The sequence below is a fragment of the Oncorhynchus clarkii genome, chromosome 1 (genome assembly GCF_045791955.1).
Source record: "Oncorhynchus clarkii lewisi isolate Uvic-CL-2024 chromosome 1, UVic_Ocla_1.0, whole genome shotgun sequence".
In the NCBI taxonomy this organism is placed as follows: domain Eukaryota; kingdom Metazoa; phylum Chordata; class Actinopteri; order Salmoniformes; family Salmonidae; genus Oncorhynchus; species Oncorhynchus clarkii.
The window spans coordinates 66,876,887-66,901,079 of record NC_092147.1 but is presented as its reverse complement, the minus strand read 5'-3'; the positions used below and the strand labels follow the sequence as shown (position 1 = coordinate 66,901,079).

Genomic DNA, 24,193 nt, shown 5'->3' with positions numbered 1-24,193 from the left:
CACCATAGTACCCTCCAAGCTCATCATTAAGATTGAGGCCCTGGGTCTGAACCCCACCCTGTGCAACTGGGTCCTGGACTTCCTGACGGGTCGCCCCCAGGTGATGAAGGTAGGAAACAACACCTCCACTTCGCTAATCCTCAACATTGGGGACCCACAAGTGTGTGTGCAGTCCCCGCCTGTACTCCCTGTTCCCCCTTGACTGCGTGGCCACGCATGCCTCCAATTCGATCATCAAGTTCGCAGATGGCACAACAGTAGTAGGCCAGATTACCAACAAAGACAAGACAGCCTACAGGGAGGAGGTGAGGGCCCTGTGAGTGTTGTGCCAGGAAAATAACCTCTCACCCAACGTCAACAAAACAAAGGAGCTGATTGTGGACTTCAGGAAAAAGCAGAGGGAGCACCCCATCCACGTCGACGGAACCGCAGTGGAGAAGGTGGAAAGCTTCAAGTTCCTCGGCATACACATCACTGACAAACTGAAATGGTCCACCCACACCATAGTGTGGTGAAGAAGGCACAACATACAGAGTCAATGTGCGGGGGCACCGGTTATTTGAGGTAGTATGTACATGTAGGTAGAGTTATTAAAGTGACTATGCATAGATGACAACAGAGGGTAGCAGTGGTGTAAAGAGGGGGTGAAGGGGGGGACTGCAAATAGTCTGGGTAGCCATTTGACTAGATGTTCAGGTGTCTTTTGGCTTGGGGGTAGAAGCTGTTTATAGAAACCTCTTGGACCTCGACTTGGTGCTCCGGTACCGATTACCGTGCGATAGCAGAGAGAACAGTCTATGACTAGGGTGTCTGGAGATTGACCATTTTTAGGGCCATCCTCTGACACTGCCTGGTTTTGAGTTCCTGGATGGCAGGAACTTGGCCCCAGTGATGTACTGGGCCGTTTGCACTACCCTCTGTAGTGCCTTGACATCGGAGGACGATCAGTTGCCATACCAGGCAGTGATGCAACCAGTGTTGCTCTCAATGGTGCAGCTGTAGAACTTTTTGAGGATCTCAGGACCCATGCCAAATCTTTTCAGTCTCCTGAGGGAATTTTTTTTGTCATGCCCTCTTCACGACTGTCTTGGTGTGATTGGACTATGTTAGTTTGTTGGTGATGTGGACATCAAGGAACTTGAACCTGCTCTGCTGCAGCCCGGTCGATGAGAATGGGGGCGTGCTCGGTCCTCCTTTTTCCTGCAGTCCACAATCATCTCCTTTGTCTTGATCACATTGAGGGAGAGGTTGTTGTCCTGGCACCACACGGCCAGGTCTCTGACCTCCTCCCTATAGGCTGTCTTGTCGTTGTCGGTGATCAGGCCTACCACTGTTATGTCATCAGCAAGTTTAATAATGATGTTGGAGTCATGCCTGGCTGTGCAGTCATGAGTGAACAGAGAGTACAGGAGGGGACTGAGCGTGCACCCCCGAGGGGCCCCTGTGTTGAGGATCAACGTGGCGGATGTGTTTTTACCTATCCTTACCACCTAGGGGCGGCCCATCAGGAAGTCCAGGATCCAGTTGCAGAGGGAGGTGTTTAGTCCCAGGGTCCTTAGCTTAGTGATTTGAGGGCTCTATGGTGTTGAACGCTGAGCTGTAGTCAATGAATAGCATTCTCACATAGGTGTTTATTTTGTCCAGGTGGGAAAGGGCCGTGTGGAGTGCAATGGAGATTGGGTCATCTGTGGATCTGTTGCGGCGGTATGCAAATTGAAGTGGGTCTAGGATTTCTGGGATGATGGTGTTGATGTGAGCCATGACTAGCCTTTCAAAGCACTTCATGGCTACAGACGGGAGTGCTATGGGTCGGTAGTCGTTTAGACAAGTTACCTTAGTGTTCTTGGGCACAGGGACTGCTTAATACATGTTAGTATTACAGACTCGGACAGGGACAGTTTGAAAATGTCAGTGAAGACACTTGCCAGTTGGTCAGTGCATGCTTGCAGTACACGTCCTGGTAATCTGTCTGGCCCTGCGGCCTTGTGAATGTTGACCTGTTTAAAGTTCCTACTCACATCGGCTGCGGAGAGCGTGATCACACAGTCTTCCGGAACAGCTGGTGCTTTCATGCATGTTTCAGTGTTATTTGCCTCAAAGCGAGCATAGAAGTAGCTTAGCTCGTCTGGTAGGCTCGTGTCACCGGGCAGCTCTTGACTGTGTTTCCCCTTGTAGTCTGTAATGGTTTGCAAGCCCAGCCACATCCAAATAGCGTCAGAGCCGATGTAGTACGATTCAATCTTAGTCCTGTGTTGACGCTTTGCCTGTTTGATGGTTCATCAGAGGGCATAGCGGGATTTCTTATAAACTTCTGGGTTAGAGTCCCACTCCTTTAAAGCGGCAGCTCTAGCCTTTAGCTCAGTCCAGATGCTGCCTGTAATCCATGGCTTCTGGTTGGGGTTTGTATGTACGGTCACTGTGGAGACGACGTCGTCGATGCACTTATTGATAAAGCCAATGACTGATTTGGTGAACTCCTCAATGACATTGGGGGAATCCCGGAACATATTCCAGTATGTGCTAGCAAAATAGTCCTGTAGCTTAGCATCTGCCTCATCTGACCACTTTTTTTACTGATCTAGGCACTGGTGCTTCCTGCTTTAATGTTTGCTTGTAAGCAGGAATCAGGAGGATACAATTATGGTCAGATTTTCCAAATGGAGGGCGAGGGAGAGCTTTGTGTGCATCTCTTTGTGTGGAGTATAGGTTGTTCAGAGTTCTTTTTCCTCTGGTTGCACATTTAACATTGGTAAAACGGATTTAAGTTTCCCTACATTCAAGTCCCCGGCTACTAGGAGTGCCGCCTCTGGGTGAGCGTTTTCTTATTTGCTTATGGTGGAATAAAGCTCATTCAATGCTGTCTTAGTGCCAGCCTCTGACTGTGGGGGTATGTAACAGCTACAAAGAATACAGATGAAAACTCTCTCGATAGGTAGTGTGGTCTACAGCTTATCATGAGATACTCTACCTCAGGCGAGCAATAGCTCGAGACTTCCATAGATATCATGCACCAGCTGTTGTTTACAAAAATACATAGACCTGTCGCCCCTTGTCTTATCAGACGCCGCTGTTCTATCCTGGCGGTACATCGTATAACCAGCCATCTGTATGTTGATGTGGTCGTAGTTCAGCCACGACTCCGTGAAGCATAATATGTAACAGTTTTTAATTTCCCGTTGGTAGTTTAATCTTCTGCGTAACTCGTCAATTTTATTGTCCAAAGATTGCACGTTTGCTAGCAGAATGGAGGGAAGTGGAGGTTTATTTGATCGCCTACAAATTCTCAGAAGGCAGCTCGACCTTCAGCCCCTCTTTCTCCGCGAACTCTTCACGCAAATCACGGAGGTCGGGGCCTGTCCTCGAGGAAACGTCGTATCCTTTGTGTCGGGCTCGTCAGAGTCGTGAAAGGAAAAAGAAAATTCTGCTAGTCCGTGGTAATCGCAGTCCTGATATCTAGAAGTTATTTTCGGTCATAAGAGATGATAGCGGCAACATTATGTACAAAATAAGTTTAAAAAATAAGTTACAAAGAACGCAAATAAACAAACAAACTATCGGCTGGGTGCACGTAAAATATCTGCCATCTTCTCCGCCGCCATCTTACATTCTATCCGATTCTACTGTATCTTAGTCTATGCCGCTCTGACATTGCTCATCCAAATATTCAGATATTTTTAATTCCATTCCTTTACTTTAGATTGTGTGTATTGTTAGATATTACTTGTTAGACACTGCACTGTTGGAGCTAGAAACACAAGCATTTCACTACACCCGCAATAACATCTGCTAAACACGTGTATGTGACAAATGAAATTTGATTTGATCTAACTTAAATGAATTTCTCAATGACACATTTGTTGTAAATGGTGTGTGTGCTGTATTGTTCTTATTTTTAATATTTATTTAACCTTAATTTAAGGTACAAATTCTTATTTACTGTCACGCCTTGACCTTAGAGAGACGTTTTATTTCTATTTGGTTAGGTCAGGGTGTGATGTGGGGTGGGCATTCTATGTATTGTTTTCTATGTTTCTTTATTTCTATGTTTTGGCCGGGTATGGTTCTCAATCCGGGACAGCTGTCTATCGTTGTCTCTGATTGGGAATCATACTTACAGTGGGGCAAAAAAGTACTTAGTCAGCCACCAATTGTGCAAGTTCTCCCACTTAAAAAGATGAGAGAGGCCTGTAATTTTCATCATAGGTACACTTCAACTATGACAGACAAAATGAGATTAAAAAATCCAGAAAATCACATTGTAGGATTTTTAATTCATTTATTTGCAAATTATGGTGGAAAATAAGTATTTGGTCAATAACAAAAGTTTATCTCAATACTTTGTTATATACCCTTTGTTGGCAATGACAGAGGTCAAACGTTTTCTGTAAGTCTTCACAAGGTTTTCACACACTGTTGCTGGTATTTTGGCCCATTCCTCCATGCAGATCTCCTCTAGAGCAGTGATGTTTTGGGGCTGTTGCTGGGCAACACTGACATTCAACTCCCTCCAAAGATTTTCTATGGGGTTGAGATCTGGAGACTGGCTAGGCCACTCCAGGACCTTGAAATGCTTCTTACGAAGCCACACATTTGTTGCCCGGGCGGTGTGTTTGGGATCATTGTCATGCTGAAAGACCCAGCCACGTTTCATCTTCAATGCCCTTGCTGATGGAAGGAGGTTTTCACTCAAAATGTCACGATACATGGCCCCATTCATTCTTTCCTTTACACGGATCAGTTGTCCTGGTCCCTTTGCAGAAAAACAGCCCCGAAGCATGATGTTTCCACCCCTATGCTTCACAGTAGGTATGGTGTTCTTTGGATGCAACTCAGCATTCTTTGTCCTCCAAACACGACGAGTTGAGTTTTTACCAAAAAGTTATATTTTGGTTTCATCTGACCATATGACATTCTCCCAATCTTCTTCTGGATCATCCAAATGCTCTCTAGCAAACTTCAGACGGGCCTGGACATGTACTGGTTTAAGCAGGTCTGGCACTGCAGGATTTGAGTCCCTGGCGGCGTAGTGTGTTACTGATGGTAGGCTTTGTTACTTTGGTCCCAGCTCTCTGCAGGTCATTCACTAGGTCCCCCTGTGTGGTTCTGGGATTTTTGCTCACCGTTCTTGTGATCATTTTGACCTCACGGGGTGAGATCTTGCGTGGAACCCCAGATCGAGGGAGATTATCAATGGTCTTGTATGTCTTCCATTTCCTAATAATTGCTCCCACAGTTGATTTCTTCAAACCAAGCTGCTGACTATTGCAGATTCAGTCTTCCCAGCCTGGTGCAGGTCTACAATTCTGTTTCTGGTGTCCTTTGACAACTCTTTGGTCTTGGCCATAGTGGAGTTTGGAGTGTGATTGTTTGAGGTTGTGGACAGGTGTCTTTTATTCTGATAACAAGTTCAAACAGGTGCCACTAATACAGGTAACGAGTGGAGGACAGAGGAGTCTCTTAAAGAAGAAGTTACAGGTCTGTGAGAGCCAGAAATCTTGCTTGTTTGTAGGTGACCAAATACTTATTTTCCACCATAATTTGCAAATAAATTCATAAAAAATCCTACAATGTGATTTTCTGGATTTTTTTTCTCATTGTCTGTCATAGTTGAAGTGTACCTATGATGAAAATTACAGGCCTCTCTCATCTTTTTAAGTGGGAGAACTTGCACAATTGGTGGCTGACTAAATACTTTTTTGCCCCACTGTAGGTAGTCCTTTTTCCCTCCTTTCAGTGTGGGTAGATGTCTTTGTTAGAGGCACTATAGCCCTTGTAAGCTTCACGGTTGTTTTTGTTGTTTCTTGGTTTTTTTTGGCGACATTTTGTATAAAATAAAAATGTACGCTTTGGTCCCCTTCTTCCCATGACGGCCGTGACACTTACAATGACGGCCTACTGTGGTATAGATTTAAAAAAGACAATAGACTTCTCTTTGAGATGCTCAGCTATATAGAACTAATAACTAATAATAATATTAATAATTAAGTAGGTATTGGATATGTGGTCATAATTCGTGCTCAGGGGAAAATCCTTCATATTCCCATCTTTCAATGAGAAACTGATTTGAATTATATCTGATAGGTGTGTTGTAACTGTTGCCAAATAATTAAATTAACATATTTTGCTCAGACTGTGGTAGTATGGTGACTGCGCTAGTGGGTCTCAAAACCAGGCCACCAGCACCAATGACAAATGTCCTAACCACTGTCCCAGTAAGGGACATCTCTAGGATGTGCTTGTTGGGCCAGTCTAATTAGGCCCTGCTCTGTCCTGTCCAGAAAAAACCTGACACAATACAAACAAGTCAGTAGTGAGCTCACTGTGTCAACCAACGATGACAGCATCCTGCGAGGCAACAGGATCGCCACAACCACAATATTATCATTTGGATAGTGTTATGATAAGGGGTCATATGTCTTGTCCAAGCAAAGTACACATTAATTACATTCAGATGTCTTCAGTTTCTAATAGGTTATAGTATCATGAACATAGCCTATGATGAACATTTACTATGGAATATTTACAATAATAACCAACAACCTAATATATTTTGCTTGTATATACTGCACCTCAGGAGATCAGGAATTTTTATACAGAATGCACTCCACAAAGCTCTTTAGATGATATATTACTTTATGGTCTGTTGTTCACAGAAATGTGCATTACGTAGAGAAAATACAATGCGTAAAAAAAAGGATCCATAACAAAAAGAGAGACTTAGAACTCCTCATAGTACCTCAGAATGGTAAATTAGATGAATGCTGAACCAACTGGTGTTACAGTAAAACAAATATTGAACAGTGTCCACAGCAGGTGAAGTGGTTCAGCCATTAAATGTAACTTTCAACACCCATCTTGTGGTACCATCTTGTGGTAAAGAGAAGAAATTACATTTTCAAAAACTGCCTATGAGCATTCAGCACTAGTCCAATAGTGATTTTGTAAAAACAGTAAGCTACTACTGTGTTGGAATAGTTATTCTGTGTTGTGACAATTATTTCACAAACAATATGCTAATACACAGTTGACCTGTAACTACTCAATTTTCTTTGAGCTGCAGTGGGCTACACATTATTAGGCAAGCGGTTTGATATGGTGATTGGTATCATCATTGTAGAGTTCTAAGCCCTAAGGGAAGTGTGGAACTCTAATGGCTACTTGAAATACACAAATATATACAGTGCCTTCAAAAAGTATTCACACCCCTTGACTTTTTCTATATTTTGTTGTGCTACAGCCTTTAAAATTGATTATTGATTGAGCCTTTAAAATTGATTGTTGTATCATTGGTCGACACATAATACCCCATAATGTCAAAGTGGAATACTTTTTTCTCTCAAAATGTTCAACATTTTTGCAAATTAATAAAAAAGGAAAAGCTGAAATGTCTTGAGTCAATAAGTATTTGTTATGGCAAGCCTAAATAAGTTCAGAAGTAAACAAGTCACATAATAAGTTGGAGGTTTTCCAAAGAAAGGCACCTATTGGTAGATTGGTAAAAATGTGAAAGACAGATATTGAATATACCTTTGAGTATGGTAAAGTTATTCATTACAGTTTGGATAGTGAATCAATACACCCAGTCACTACAAAGATACAGGCATCTTTCCTAACTCAGTTGCCGGAGAGGAAGGAAACCACTCAGGGATTTCACCATGAGGCCAATGGTGACTTTGAAACAGTTACAGAGTTTAATGACCGTGATAGGCGAAAACTGAGGATGGATCAACAACATTGTAGTTACTCCACAATAATAACCTAAATGACAGAGTGAAAAGAAGAAAGAATATTTTATTTTGTACAAGCTAAAACATGCATCCTGTTTGCAATAAAGCACTAAAGTAAAACTGCAAAAAATGTGGAAAATAAATTAACTTTATGTCCTAAATATAAAGTGTTATGTTCACAGCAAATCTAACACAGCACATCATTGAGTACCAGTCTTAATATTTTCAATCATGGTGGTGGCTGCATCATGTTGTGGGTATGCTTGTCATTAGGCAAGGACTAAGGAGGTTTTTTTTGGATAAAAAGAAACGGAATAGAGCTAAGCACAGGCAAAATCCTAGAGGAAAAGCTCGTTCAATCTGCTTTCCATAAGACTCAGAGACAAATTCACCTTTCAGCAGGACACTAACCTAAAACACAATGCAAAATATACACTTTAGTTGCTTACCAAGACGACCTTGAATGTTCCTGAGTGGCCTAGTTATAGTTTTGACTTAAATTGGCTTAAAACCTATGGCAGACATGAAAATGGCTGTCTAGCAACGATCAACAACCAACTTGACAGAGCTTAAAGAATTAAAATAAGAATAACGTGCAAATATTGTATAATCCAGGTGTGCAAAGCTCTTAAGAGATTTACCCAGAAACTCACAGCTGTAATTGTTGCCAGAAGTTATTAACATGTATTGATTCAGGGGGTTGAATACTTATGCAATCAAGATATATTAATGTTGTATTTTTCATGTTTTTTTTTTACAAAAGTTCGAATTTTTCTTCCACTTTGACACTACAGAGGATTGTGTGTAGGTCACTGACAAAAAATGACAAATCAATTTTAATCCCACCTTGTAATACAACGAAATGTGGAAAAAGTTAAGCGATGTGAATACTTTCTGAAGGCACTGTATTTACATAATGTGGGCTAGGTAGTTAATGAATTGCCTCTGGTCTGGTCAGTAGGTCACCCTTAAAATGTCATTCTAGTTAAAAAAAAAATGTGTTTATTCTTTTTCATCAGCAGTGGGTTCCATCTTTATAGTGTTTTTGGCTCTTGTGTAAGTCAATTCGGATTTGTTTGTGAACTTTATCCCCTCTTGGTACTTGTTCATTCCAAGTTTCTCGAATGAGATTCTCTTCAACTTTACAGAAGACCTGGAAAAAAAACGCACAAAGAGATACTCAATATTACACCTGCACTATAAACCAGATCTTATCAAGCTTAGCATACTTTGTTTGACCTACCTTCTCTTCTCTGCTCCTAGAAAGATATTTCGTTTCTCTAGATCCAAAATGAGAATGACCATGGGCCCATCCTCTTGGTTTAGAACAGCTTGGTAGTATTTCCCCCCCGCCTTCCCCATCTTCACTTCAGAAACGTCTGTGATGGTTCCACACGCAGTGGTACTTCTCCGGTTATTCTTTTTCACAGGAGTAGTTGGAATTTTTGAACCTAATAAAAACAACAACACATGTCATTTTTCCCAGATGCCATATTGGTTTATGATTTAGCTCCATTCCACTCATAGCAGTTTTAAATTGCAGGTTTTGCCTCAAAGTTTTTGTTGCTTTTCTGCATATTAGGTTCACTTTAAATGGGACATTGAGTCCTCTAGTTTACATTAGGCTATTCTTTACTTGTTGTGTATTCTCTTCTGGTGGACAGATGACCATAACATAAAAGGTTGACAGACTGGGATACGACGACTAACAAGCAACTTTGTTCTGGTACTGAATAGAACTTAATCAAGCATCTGATGCAATTACGTGATATTTATAGTTTTGGTTGTCTGAAATGAGGTGATCTGTAACCCTTTACAAATTCAAATGAGAAGCTAGAGGTGTGTGTATCCATCTTGGGGCTTCCAAGCGCAGAATATTGGTGTCAGTCATTTGAACTACAATTCCACTAATGGTGGTGGGGTTGGACCAGGAACACGAGTGAATATATAGATCATTAGATAGGATTCATTCATAGAATACATACACCATGATTCAATCGATCTGTGCTAAAATAATGGAAATGCATGCTTTAAAATGGTTCTACCTGATGTGGTTGGGCGATGGGTGTGGACTGTGGAGGAGGCAGAGGTTGGGACAGCGTCTGGGGGTGCTGGGCTACTGGGTGCCGGAGCTATGTCGCTGTTGTCATTAGATTAGATTAGCAAACATTATTATGCTTTAACTAGGAGATCCCAATCATCTTACATACAAAAAACAGGGCTACATTATATAAAAATGTGCTTAATTTGTGCATGATATTGTGCATAATACATGTGTTTGATTTCTCCCAGTTTGTAGTAGGTTGATCTGATGACTGGCTGCTGCAACAGGGTCAAGAATCTAGTGCATTTCTCATCTCCTCCTTTCATTAGGAGTGAATCCAGCAGACCTACGATGGACTCTTCTGGATGTAATTTACTGACATTGTGCAGGTTCCTGTATTCGCGTGGAGTCACCAGGTCCTCCTGGTGTACATACTGAAGGATGTAACTGGCGTCCGCTGACAATATTTCTGTCAGAACTATCCTTATCTTTCTCAATTTATCCATGCTGGACGAGAGAGAGAGAGAGAGAGTTTGTTTTAGAATCTCCTGTTTAGTCAATGAAATGGGAAGAAACTAAATTGAAAAATGTAACTTAATAAAACCAACATTTGCTATATGATTGGAATCTGTCCCTGACTGAGTCTGCAATACCAACATGTTTCAAGCAGACCACCATAGTCCCTGTGCCCAAGAACCCTAAGGTAACCTGCCTAAATGACTACTGACCCGTAGCACTCACGTCTGTAGCCATGAAGTGTTTTGAAATGATGGTCATGGTTCACAACACCATTATCCAAGAAACCCAATTTGCATACCGCCCAAACAGATCCACAGATGATGCAATCTCTATTGCACTCCACACTGCCCTTTCTCACCTGGACAAAAGGAACACCTATGTGAGAATGCTATTCTTTGACTACAGCTCAGTGTTCAACACCATAGTGCTCTCAAAGCTCATCACTTAGCTAAGGACCCTGGGACTAAACACCTCCCTCTGCAACTGCATCCTGGACTTCCTGACGGGCTGCCACCAGGTGGTAAGGGTAGGGAACAACACATCCGCCACGCTAATCCTCAACAAGGGGGCCCCTCAAGTGTGCGTGGTCAGTCCCCTCCTGTACCCCAAGCATGGCCGGCAGGTAGCCTAGTTGTTAGAGCGTTAGGCCAATAACCGAAAGGTTGCTAGATTGAATCCCGAGCTGACAAGGTAAAAATCGGTCATTCTGCCCCTGGACAGGGCAGTTAACTTCAACTGTCACATTGTAGGATTTTTTATGAATGTATTTGCAAATTATGGTGGAAAATAAGTATTTGGTCAATAACAAAAGTTTATCTCAATACTTTGTTATATACCCTTTGTTGGCAATGACAGAGGTCAAACGTTTTCTGTAAGTCTTCACAAGGTTTTCACACACTGTTGCTGGTATTTTGGCCCATTCCTCCATGCAGATCTCCTCTAGAGCAGTGATGTTTTGGGGCTGTTCCTGGGCAACACGGACTTTCAACTCCCTCCAAAGATTTTCTATGGGGTTGAGATCTGGAGACTGGCTAGGCCACTCCAGGACCTTGAAATGCTTCTTACGAAGCCACTCCTTCGTTGCCTGGGCAGTGTGTTTGGGATCATTGTCATGCTGAAAGACCCAGCCACGTTTCATCTTCAATGCCCTTGCTGATGGAAGGAGGTTTTCACTCAAAATCTCCCGATACATGGCCCCATTCATTCTTTCCTTTACACGGATCAGAAAAACAGCCCCAAAGCATGATGTTTCCACCCCCATGCTTCACAGTAGGTATGGTGTTCTTTGGATGCAACTCAGCATTCTTTGTCCTCCAAACACGACGAGTTGAGTTTTTACCAAAAAGTTATATTTTGGTTTCATCTGACCATATGACATTCTCCCAATCTTCTTCTGGATCATCCAAATGCTCATGTCAATGACACATCTGGCATTGCAGGATTTGAGTCCCTGGCGGCGTAGTGTGTTACTGATGGTAGGCTTTGTTACTTTGGTCCCAGCTCTCTGCAGGTTATTCACTAGGTCCCCCCGTGTGGTTCTGGGATTTTTGCTTGAGGGAGATTATCAGTGGTCTTGTATGTCTTCCATTTCCTAATAATTGCTCCCACAGTTGATTTCTTCAAACCAAGCTGCTTAAGTGGGAGAACATGCACAATTGGTGGCTGACTAAATACTTTTTTGCCCCACTGTATATACTAGGCGGTGTCAGAGGAAAGCCCAAAACCACTTTAGAGATGTTAAATAATTTTTAATTTGAAACAAACAAGAAATAAGACAAAAAAACAGAAAACATGAGCATACATAACTATTCAACCCCCACTATTCAATATTTTCTGGAGGCACCTTTTGCAGCAATAACAGCTGCAAGTCTCTTGGGGCATGTCTCTATAAGCTTAGCACATCTAGCCACTGGGATTTTTGCCCATTCTTCAAGGCAAAACTGCTCCAGCTACTTCAAGTTGGATGGTGTTCCGCTGGTGTACAGCAATCTCTAAGTCATACCACAGATTCTCAATTGGATTGAAGTCTGGACTTTGACTAGGCCTTTCCAAGACATTTAGATGTTTCCCCTTAAACCACTCGAGTGTTGCTTTAGCAGTATGATTAGGGTCATTGTCTTGCTGGAAGGTGAACCTCTGTCCCAGTCTCAAATCTCTGGAAGACTAACAGGTTTCCCAATAGAATTTCCCTGTATTTAGCGCCATCCATTATTCCTTCAATTCTGACCAGTTTCCCAGTCCCTGCCGATGAAAGACATCCCCACAGCATGATGCTGTCACCACCATGCTTCACTGTCGGTGTAGTGTTCTCGGGGTGATGAAAGGTGTTGGGTTTGCGCCAGACATAGCGTTTCCCTTGATGGCCAAAAAGCTACATTTTTGTCTCATCTAACCAGAGTACCTTCTTCCATATGTTTGGGGAGTCTCCCACATGCCCTTTGGCGAACACCAAACGTGTTTTCTTATTTTTCTCTGAAAGCAATGGATTTTTTTCTGGCCACTCTTCCCGTAAAGCCCAGCTCTGTGGAGTGTCCTATGGACAGATACTCCAATCTCTGCTGTGGAGCTTTGCAGCTCCTTCAGGGTTATCTTTGGTATTTTTGTTGTATCTCTGATTAATGCCCTCCTTGCCTGGTCCGTGAGTTTTGGTGGACTCTCTTGGCAGGTTTGTTGTGGTGCCATATTCTTTAAATTTTTTAATAATGGATTTAATGGTGCTCAGTGGGATGTTCAAAGTTTCTCATATTGTTTTATAATCCAAACCTGATCTGTACTTCTCCACAACTTTGTCCCTGACCTGTTTGGAGAGCTCCTTGGTCTTCATGGTGCCCCTTGCTTAGTGGTGTTGCAGACTCTGGGGCTTTTCAGAACAGGTGTATGTATACTGAGATCATGTGACAGATAGATCATGTGACACTTAGATTGCACACAGGTGGACTTTATTTAACTAATTATGTGACTTCTGAAGGTACAGATCATGTGACACTTAGATTGCACACAGGTGGACTTTATTTAACTAATTATGTGACTTCTGAAGGTAATTGTTTGCGCCAGATTAAGGGGCTTCATAGCAAAGGGGGTGAATACATATGCACGCACCACTTTCAGTTTATTTCTTTTTTTGAAAAAAGTTATTTTTTTCATTTCACTTCACCAATTTGGAGTCTGTCCATTACATGAAATCCAAATATAAATCTATTTAAATTAAAGATTGTAATGCAACAAAATAGGAAAAAGCCAAAGGAGACACCCCCCATCCATTTGTTTTGTACACTGCTGCTACTCGCTGTTTATTATCTATGCATAGTCACTTCACCCCTACCTAATGTACAATTTACCTCGACTAACCTGTACCACACATTGACTCGGTACTGGTACCCCTTGTATATAGCCTCATTATTGTTATTTTATTGTGTTACTTTTTATAATTTTTTACTTTTGTTTATTTGGTAAATATTTTCTTAACTCTTTCTTGAACTGCACTGTTGGTTAAGGGCTTGTAAGTAAGCATTTCACAGGCCTACAGAGTGGTGTGGTGGTCTAAGGCACTGCATTACAGTGCTAACTATGCCACTAGAGATCCTGGTTTGAGTCTCGGCTCTGTCGCAGACCGGGAAACCCATGGAGCGGCACACAAATGGCCCAGCGTCGTCCAGGTTAGGAGGGTTTGGGAGGGATTTGGCCAGCAAAGATGTTCTTGCACCTAGCAGTGTGGCTTGGCTGAGTTGTGTTTCGGGGGGTGCATGGCTCTCGACCTTTACCTCTCCCGAGTCTGTACGGGAGTTGCAGCGATGGGACAAGACTGTAACTACCAATTGGATACCATGAAAAAGAGGCAAAATAATGTTGAAAAGTAAGCATTTCACAGTAAGGTCTACACTGTTGTATTTGGTGCATGTGGCAAATAAAGTTTAATTTGATTACTTTGTGGATAACTTTTAAATTCAGAAAGGATGTTAGCGAAAAAAATATTTGACACTTCTATGTTTTCTCAATGACATTCACATCAGCATTGAAAAAAGGCACAAGTTTAAGTTTGTTCCACCTGAGCGAATCTGACCACTATGACTGTCACTATGATGACACACCAAATGTGTTTGATGGATTGTGGGAAAATAACAGGAATAGGCTTTTGTAGGCTACCTTTCAAGCTATGGCTTCCAATCGTGTGACTGCTGTCGTTATCCAAAGATTATCCAACATGAATAAACGCTTGGAGGTAAGGATGACAGCAGTGATATCTACGGCAATACGGATATCACTTATTATTGATCAAAGCATGCCATTCCATGAGCTCAGCATTTATTTAAAACTCGAATCAATGAGCCCAATCAGTCATCCATAACAACAAAATCATAGGGCCTCCCGGGTGGCGCAGTGGTTAAGGGCGCTGTACTGCAGCGCCAGCTGTGCCACCAGAGACTCTGGGTTCGCACCCAGGCTCTGTCATAACCGACCGGGAGGTCCGTGGGGCGACGCACAATTGGCCTAGCGTTGTCCGGGTTAGGGAGGGTTTGGCCGGTAGGGAAATCCTTGTCTCATTGCGCACCAGCGACTCCTGTGGCAGGCCGGGTGCAGTGCGCACTAACCAAGGTTGCCAGGTGCACGGTGTTTCATCTGAAACTTCCTGGTTGGATAGGTTGGATAGGGGTAAAAAACAACCAGCTGCGCCCTCTTGCTGCCTGCAGATGATATTCCACTGAAACTAGGCTTGCATTGTGAATACATTTCACATGCTTTGCAATTGTGTAGGGTACTTTGTGCATGATTTCTCTGTTGTACTACACAATTAACATGTCGTATACCTGTCGTATACTGCACTTGATACACAACAGAAGGGATTATTAAGAAGTGAGTATAGGGAATGCCCACTGACAAAAAAGTGGGCATAGGGCATATAGCTTCCACTACACCACCAGCCCTTTGTGTTTCACAAAACTCTCCTCCATGAATGAGTGCACTGTCGCTGTCTTTCAGCATCACGAGCCTGTCACATACTGAAGGCCTAGGTACAATAGGTTTGCCACTGCGCAAACATTTCTACAACAGATACAATTTCCCTGTCTCCCCTTTACTAATAGTGAGCATGCAACTTTCCAACAATTTCCCCCACACTTCCCTGCCAGCAAGTCAATGAAACTGGGAGAAAGTTTAAGGATATTTTTCAATGAAAATAAAGGACAATAATGTTATGACTAAAGTTGGAATCCCATGTCTCAATAGAGGATAATCTCTAAATGTTTCAAGAACGGAGTATAGCCTATAGCCTTTTTTACTCTGCTGGTCTCTGGTAGAAATTACAAATCCTCACTAAAGCCAAGTAAAAATGTAATCCGACACCTTGAGACCGGACTCAAGGAGTACTACAACACTGCCGAGAAATGTATTATGCTATATTGGATTAGATGTTGGCCTATTGGAGAAATGTTAGGGGGTCTTACCTTGAAGAAAACGTATAGGGACTGCAAAACAATATGTCGTGTAGGTTAACCTATCTAGCCTATGTTAGACAATACTCTTTCACTTTCATTATATTTGAAACATAGCCTAACCGGAAATAGCCTGCTTGTTTTTTTTTCGTGCTCATGAGTAGAATGGTGCACCCTGTACATAACAGCAATCAGTCGATATAATCAGAAATCAAGCGATATGAATCAGACAGTGGGGCGCCGCCTGTTCCACTAGTTGGTCAGAAGGTTCAAATCAGTGTTTCATATCGTGGTGTTGTGGGATTCTGTATTTTACATTATAGTCCTTACCATATATATATGATTAAATATTATCTGATGTTGGTTGTGTAAGGTGTCTGCATTTGTGCACTGGAGCATCATTATGAGATTAAACAAGTGCTTGCTACTTGCCTGTTTGTGTGTGACAAGAACTGAGTAACATGGTGTGACCTGCATGTTGCAAAACTGTAGATAACAGCCCAGGAGATGCTTTGTCCTTGTGTTTGTATGTAACAATATTGAGCACATGGTGTGACTTGCTGTATCTTACAAAGTTGTGATAGGGAGGGGTGGTCATCACGAGGTTTAACTGAGATGGAAAAATACTGAACCACACAATAGCAGGAACTGAGCAACTGTTATAACTAGGGGGTGATACCAGAACAGTAGGAATCTATACATCAACGGAGGGAGGACTCCAAGAAGCGCCAAGAGGCGGGGACCCGCCTGAGCGCCTGCGATAGGCTGGGCAAGTTTAAACCACGCCCAGCCTCTACTGTGATAGGCCAACAGACGGGTTGGGACAATGTCTATCACAGTATAAGAACACTGTTTACATACATCTTGTCAGTTCTCTGTTCTGCCCTGCGTGGTATTACAGTGAGCCCGTATATACGAAAGTTGCATTTGCCATTTATTACTTAGCTAATAAAAAATACATAGTATACAATCGGTAACTCATTGTTATATTTATCCTGATACCAGATTCGAATTTACGCAATTCTAACAGTGTTGATGTACTGTATTGACAATGACATAACGAGATCACATTTACAGCATGGGCGACAACCAGACCTCTCGTGCCCGCCACAGGAAGCAAAATGGTAACATGCATTAATAAATAATAAGTGAGCATTGCATTTAAAGCTCCGTAATTAATAAAAACATTTCAAACATAGTTTTAAAAGTCAACTCTGAACGAGCTCCAGCAACTCCTGGCCCAGCTGGCTGCTTGCTAGCTTGACTGCGACCTCCAGCAACCCGTGGCCCAGCTGGCTGATGGCTAGCTTGATTTACATTGCTAGCCCTAGTTCCAGGTGAACTTTTTTGCTTCTTAATTTATGGGTTTCTTACAATGTTTGGATAGTTAACATATCCGATTAGCATAATTGGTTCAGATTATTTGATTATTTATTGGCCTCTACTTTTATTTATTTTTATTTTTACAAATCCCAAATCATTATTGGAGGGCTGACCACCTCTGTTCCTGGAGTGCTACCATCCTGTAGGTTTTTCCACTCCAAAGCCAGTAGTAACTAACGTGATTCATCTTTATTTAAAAAAATGCGTACCCTGTTTCTCTCCCCAATTTTGTGGTATCCAATTGGTAGTTACAGTCTTGTCTCATCGCTACAACTCCCGTAAATACTCAGCCGAGCCGCACTGCTTCTTGATACAATGCCCGCTTAACCCGGAAGCCAGGTGCAAGAACATCCCTGCCGGCCAAATCCTCTCAAACCCTCCTAACCTGGACAACTTGTGTGCCGCTCCATGGGTTTCCCGGTCGTGGCCCACTTAACCCGGAAGCCAGCCCACCAATGCATCAGAGGAAACTCCATACACCTGGCACCGTGTCAGCGTGCATTGTGCCCTGCCCACCACAGGAGTCACTAGTGCAGGATGGGACAAGGTCATCCCTGCCAGCCAAACTCTCCCCTAACCCGGACAGCGCTGGGCCAATTGTGCACCGCCCCATGGGTCTCCTGGTCGGCCGCGACAGAGCCTGGACTCAAACCCAGAATCTCTAGTGGCACAGCTAGCACTGCGATGCAGTGCCTTAGACCACTGCACCACTCAGGAGGCTAACGTGATTCATCTGATCAACCAGTTAGTTAGGTGTGCTAGATAAGGGTTTGAAGAAAAACCTACACTCCCATTCAAACCCAGAATCCTATTCTGGATTTCTCCAGATTTCCAACACGATTCAATGTGTCACGTTCATTATAAGGATCGGACCAAGGCGCAGCGTGGTATGCGTACATTATTTTTATTAACTGAATGAACACCGAATAAACCAACAAAATAACGAAACGTGAAGCTATACAAAATAGTGCTGACAGGCAACTACACATAGACAAGATCCCACACCAGAAAGTGGGAAACAGGGCTGTCTAAATATGATCCCCAATCAGAGACAACGATAAACAACTGTCTCTGATTGGGAAATATATCAGGCCAACATAGAAATACAAAAACCCCTAGACCTACAACAACCGTAGACATAAAAAACCCTAGACATACAACACTAGAGTACCCACCCTAGTCACACCATGACCTAACCAAAGTATATAGAAAACTGTCGCCGGAAGCTCTGGACTGAGGAGGCGGACTGGAGGCCTGATGTGTGGTGCCGGCACTGGTGGTACCGGGCTGGTGACATGCACCTCAGGGCGAGTGCGGGGAGCAGGCACAGGACGTACTGGACTAAGGGAGGAGCACTGGAGGCCTGGTGCGTGGGACCGGTACAGGTGGCACTGGACTGATGACACACACCTCAGGACGATTGCAGGGAAGAGGCACAGGACGTACTGGACTGTGGAGACGCACTGGAGATCTGATGCGTGGGACCGGTACAGGTGGAACCGAGCTGATGACACGCACCTCAGGGCAAGTGCGGGGAGGAGGCACAGGACGTACTGGACTGTGGAGGAGCACTGGAGGTCTGATGAGTGGTGCCGGGACTGGTGGTACGGGCTGATTACTCGCACCTCAGAGCGAGTGTGAGGAGAAGGCACAGGACTTACTGGACTGTGGAGACACACTGGAGGTCTAATGCGTGGGACTGGTACAGGTGGCACCGGGCTGATGACACGCACCTCAGGGCTATTGCGGGGAGGAGGCACAGGACGTACTGGACTGTGGAGGTGCACTGGAGGTCTGGAGCGTAGAGCTGGCACAACCCGTCCTGGCTGGATGTTTATTTTCGCCCTGCAAATGCGGGGCGATGACACAGGACGCCCTGGACTGTGCAGACGCACCGGAGACACAGTGCACAGAACCGGCACAGGATATGCTGGTCCAAGAAGGTGTACTGTAGACCAGGAGCGCTGAGCCGGCACCATCCTTCCTGGCTGGATGCCCATTCTAGCCCGGCCAATGCAGGGAGCTGGAATAGAGCGCACCGGGCTATGAATGCGAACTGGAGACACCGTGCGCATCACTGAATCTTGCGTCGAGCTCCTCACTTGACTCCCTGACTGGCTCTGGTTCAGCCCCCGGCTCCGCCGACCACTCCGTGTGCCCCCCCCAAAACTTTTTGGGGGCTGCCTCTCGTTGGTACAACTCCTCGTAATATCGCCGTTCCGCTTTCGATGCCTCTATCTCTTCCTTAGGACGGCGATACTCCCCAGCCTGCGTCCAGGGTCCTGCTCCATCCAGAATCTCCTCCCAGGTCCATTCCTCCTGACCACGCTGCTTGGTCTTTTTGTGGTCTGATCTTCTGTTCATTATAAGGATCGGACCAAGGCGCAGCGTGGTATGGGTACATTCTTTTTATTAACTGAATGAACACAGAATAAACCAACAAAAAAACTAAACGTGAAGCTATACAAAATAGTGACAGGCAACTACCAATAGACAAGATCCCACACCAGAAAGTGGGAAACAGGGCTGCCTAAATATGATCCCCAATCAGAGACAACGATAAACAGCTGTCTCTGATTGGGAAGCATATCAGGTCAACATAGAAATACAAAAACCCCTAGACCTACAACAACCCTAGACATACAAAACCCTAGACATACAACATTAGAGTACCCACCCTAGTCACACCCTGACCTAACCAAAATATATAGAAAACAGAGATATCTAAGGTCAGGGCGTGACACAATGAGACAAGATTTGGAAGGATGGCCACACAAGGCTAGTGTTGAACATATCAGCTAACCACATATTGGTGGTGTTCCTGCCTGATTATGTTGAAGACGTTGCATTGCATCAACCAATGGTTGTGCGCCATGTTAGGTTAGGTTTGGACTGAATACCCACAGGATGAAAGATCTCCAGGAAGAGGGCTAGGTGGCTCTGTCAAATCAAATACAGTTTTATTGGTCACATACATGTGTTTAGCAGATGTTATTGCGGGTGTAGCGAAATGCTTGTGCTTCTAGTACTGACAGTGAAGCAATATCTAACATGTAATATCTAACAATTTCACAACATATACCCAATACACACAAATCTAAGTAAGGAATGGAATTAAGAATATATAAATATATGGATGAGCAATGTCAGAGCGGCATAGACTAAGATACAGTAGAATATTATAGAATACAGTATATCCAGTGGGGAGAACAAGTATTTGATACACTGCCGATTTTCCAGGTTTTCCTACTTACAAAGCATGTAGAGGTCTGTAATTTTTATCATAGGTACACTTCAACTGTGAAAGACGGAATCTAAAACAAAAATCCAGAAAATCACATTGTATGATTTTTAAGTAATTAATTTGCATTTTATTGCATGACATAAGTATTTGATCACCTACCAACCAGTAAGAATTCCGGCTCTCACAGACCTGTTAGTTTTTCTTTAAGAAGCCCTCCTGTTCTCCACTCATTACCTGTATTAACTGCACCTGTTTGAACTCGTTACCTGTATAAAAGACACCTGTTCACACACTCAATCCAACAGACTCCAACCTCTCCACAATGGCCAAGACCAGAGAGCTGTGTAAGGACATCAGGGATAAATTGTAGACCTGCACAAGGCTGGGATGGGCTACAGGACAATAGGCAAGCAGCTTGGTGAGAAGGCCACCACTGTTGGCGCAATTATTAGAAAATGGAAGAAGTTCAAGATGACGGTCAATCACCCTCGGTCTGGGGCTCCATGCAAGATCTCACCTCGTGGGGCATCAATGATCATGAGAAAGGTGAGGGATCAGCCCAGAACTACACGGCAGGACCTGGTCAATGACCTGAAGAGAGCTGGGACCACAGTCCCACAGAAAACCATTAGTAACACTCTACGCCGGTTATGGATTAAAATCCTGCAGCGCACGCAAGATCCCCCTGCTCAAGCCAGCGCATGTCCAGGCCAGTCGGAAGTTTGCCAATGACCATCTGGATGATCCAGAGGAGGAATGGGAGAAGGTCATGTGGTCTGATGAGACAAAAATATAGCTTTTTGGTCTAAACTCCACTCGTGTTTGGAAGAAGAAGGATGAGTACAACCCCAAAAACACCATCCCAACCGTGAAGCATGGAGGTGGAAACATAATTATTTGGGGTTGCTTTTCTGCAAAGGGGACGACTGCACCATATTGAGGGGAGGATGGATGGGGCCATGTATCGCGAGATCTTGGCCAACAACCTCCTTCCCTCAGTAAGAGCATTGAAGATGGGTCTTCCAGCATGACAATGACCCGAAACGCACAGCCAGGGCAACTAAGGAGTGGCTCCGTAAGAAGCCTGACCTGAACCTGAGCCAGACCTGAACCCAATAGAACATCTTTGGAGGGAGCTGAAAGTCTGTATTGCCCAGCGACAGCCCCGAAACCTGAAGGATCTGGAGAAGGTCTGTATGGCGGAGTGGGCCAAAATCCCTGCTGCAGTGTGTGCAAACTTGGTCAAGAACTACAGGAAACGTATGATCTCTGTAGTTGCAAACAAAGGTTTCTGTACCAAATATTAGGTTCTGCTTTTCTGATGTATCAAATACTTATGTCATGCAATAAAATGCACACATAAAACGGCCAACCGAATCTTTTCTAGTCATCTCTCCTCCTTCCAGGCTTTTTCATCATTGAACTTATATGGTGATCGGCATCTAAACTTTCATAGTATTACCACGACTATCGGCAAAACAGTTCGTCTTTCAATCACCCACGTGGGTATAACCAATGAGGAGATGGCACGTGGGTACCTGCTTCTATAAACCAATGAAGAGATGGGAGAGGCAGGACTTTCAGTTCGATCTGCATCAGAAATAGAAATGAGTTCTATTTTAGCCCTTGGCATCGCATCGTTGGTGTGCGCGAGCAGTGTGGGTGCAATAATTGAATAACATGGATTTCAAAATGTATTTTGCGATGCTTGCGCACACGACGTGTTCGGTCTGGTCAGCATGTAAGGATCCTGGGACTTAACACCTCCCTCTGCAACTGGATCCTGGACATCCTGACGGGCCGCCCACAGGTGGTAAGGGTAGGTAGCAACACATCTGCCACGCTGATCCTCAACACTGGAGCTCTCCAGGGGTGCGGGCTCAGTCCCCTCCTGTACTCCCTGTTCACCCACGACTGCATGGCCAGGCACGACTCCAACACCATCATTAAGTTTTCAGAAGACACAACAGTGGTAGGCCTGATCACCGACAACGACGAGGCAGCCTATAGGGAGGAGGTCAGAGACCTGGCCGGGTGGTGCCAGAATAACAACCTATCGCTCAACGTAACCAAGACTAAGGAGATGATTGTGGACTACAGGAAAAGGAGCACCGAGCACGCCCCCATTCTCATTGATGGGGCTGTAGTGGAGCAGGTTGAGAGCTTCAAGTTCCTTGTTGTCCACATCAACAACAAACTAGAATGGTCCAAACACACCAAGACAGTCGTGAAGAGGGCACGACAAAGCCTATTCCACCTCAGGAAACTAAAAATATTTGGCATGGGTCCTGAGATCCTCAAAAGGTTCTACAGCTGCAACATCGAGAGCTGACTGGTTGCATCCCTGCCTGGTACGGCAATTGCTCGGCCTCTGACCGCAAGGCTCTACAGAGGGTAGTGCATATGGCCCAGTACATCACTGGGGCTAAGCTGCCTGCCATCTAGGACCTCTACACCAGGCGGTGTCAGAGGAAGGCCCTAAAAATTGTCAAAGACCCCAGCCACCCCAGTCATAGACTGTTCTCTCTACTACCGCATGGCAAGCGGTACCGGAGTGCCAAGTCTAGGACAAAAGGCTTCTCAACAGTTTTTACCCCCAAGCCATACAACTCCTGAACAGGTAATCAAATGGCTACCCGGACTATTTGCATTGTGTTCCCCCCCCAACCCATATGTTTATGCTGCTGCTACTCTCTGTTTATCATATATGCATAGTCACTAACTATACATTCATGTACATACTACCATCTACTGTATATTGCCTATGCTGCTCTGTACCATCACTCATCCATATATCTTTATGTACATATTCTTTATCCCCTTACATTGTGTATAAGACAGTAGTTTTGGAATTATTAGTTAGATTACTTACTTACTTAATTACGACTTATTTTCCACCATAATTTGCTAATAAATTCATAAAAAATCCTACAATGTGATTTTCTGGATTTTTTTTTTCATTTTGTCTCTCATAGTTGAAATGTACCTATGATGAAAATTACAGACCTCTCTCATCTTTTTAAGTGGGAGAACTTGCACAATTGGTGGCTGACTAAATACTTTTTTGTCCCACTGGAGTTACTGTGGGAGTAGTTTCTAAATGTCCCAAAGTATTGTGTCTCTGTCCCTCTCTGCCCCCCCCCTCTCCATATATTTTGTGACAAGCCGTCATATTGTGTTTCTATCATATTAAGTTTCTAGTCAATAACCTAAACAGTGTCTCTGTATTTATCCTATGCTATTATTTAGTTAGCTAGTAAATAAATCATTTTTACCAATTTGTGTAGTACTGAATCATAAGTAAGGCTGGGGTTTTTGCAGATGCAAGGAGGATACAGCGTTCATTGGCACCGCCAAGGGGATACAATTGCTGGCCCCCCCTCGCCAGTCGCATATGCATAATATATTTTACAAGAGGTACTATTAATATAAATTAATAATGTATATTTTTCATAATAGTCCAGATGGCAGTCTGCCTCCCGGACAGCAGCAGCTGAGCTCAGCTTTGTGTCTCTGGTGGCATCATCGGAAGCTAGCCTAGCTGGCAGCTTCCTGAGTTGAGTTAAGACTGCTAACGGGTAAGTAAGTCATGCAATACTACTTATAGTAAAAAAAAATAAAAAAATATTCTGTAAACTGTTCGTTTTTTGACAATGTCGAATTACCTAGCTGGCTAGGTTAGTTAGTTAGCTAATTAAATTAGGTATTGGGGGGGGGGGGGGGGGGGGGCTTAGCTAGTTAGTTTATGCCGGTTTAAGGTTACTCTGCAGCATAGTGAGTGTTAGCTAACTATAGTTAGAGTTATCATAGCTTTCTAGAACAATTTTCAAACCGCTTGATGAATTTA

General features: G+C 43.7%; 1 protein-coding gene across 1 annotated transcript; it reads right to left on the bottom strand.

The window, feature by feature from the left end:
• Nucleotides 1-6,615: 6,615 nt before the first annotated feature.
• LOC139416978 (uncharacterized) lies at nucleotides 6,616-15,832 on the bottom strand. Its single transcript, XM_071166211.1, has 5 exons — nucleotides 15,732-15,832; nucleotides 10,000-10,278; nucleotides 9,773-9,867; nucleotides 8,971-9,178; nucleotides 6,616-8,880 (listed from the first exon to the last, which is right to left on the bottom strand). Exons 2-5 carry the CDS (start codon nucleotides 10,275-10,277, stop codon nucleotides 8,730-8,732), a joined length of 732 nt encoding a protein of 243 aa, XP_071022312.1. The 5' UTR covers nucleotide 10,278; nucleotides 15,732-15,832; the 3' UTR covers nucleotides 6,616-8,729.
• Nucleotides 15,833-24,193: the final 8,361 nt, after the last annotated feature.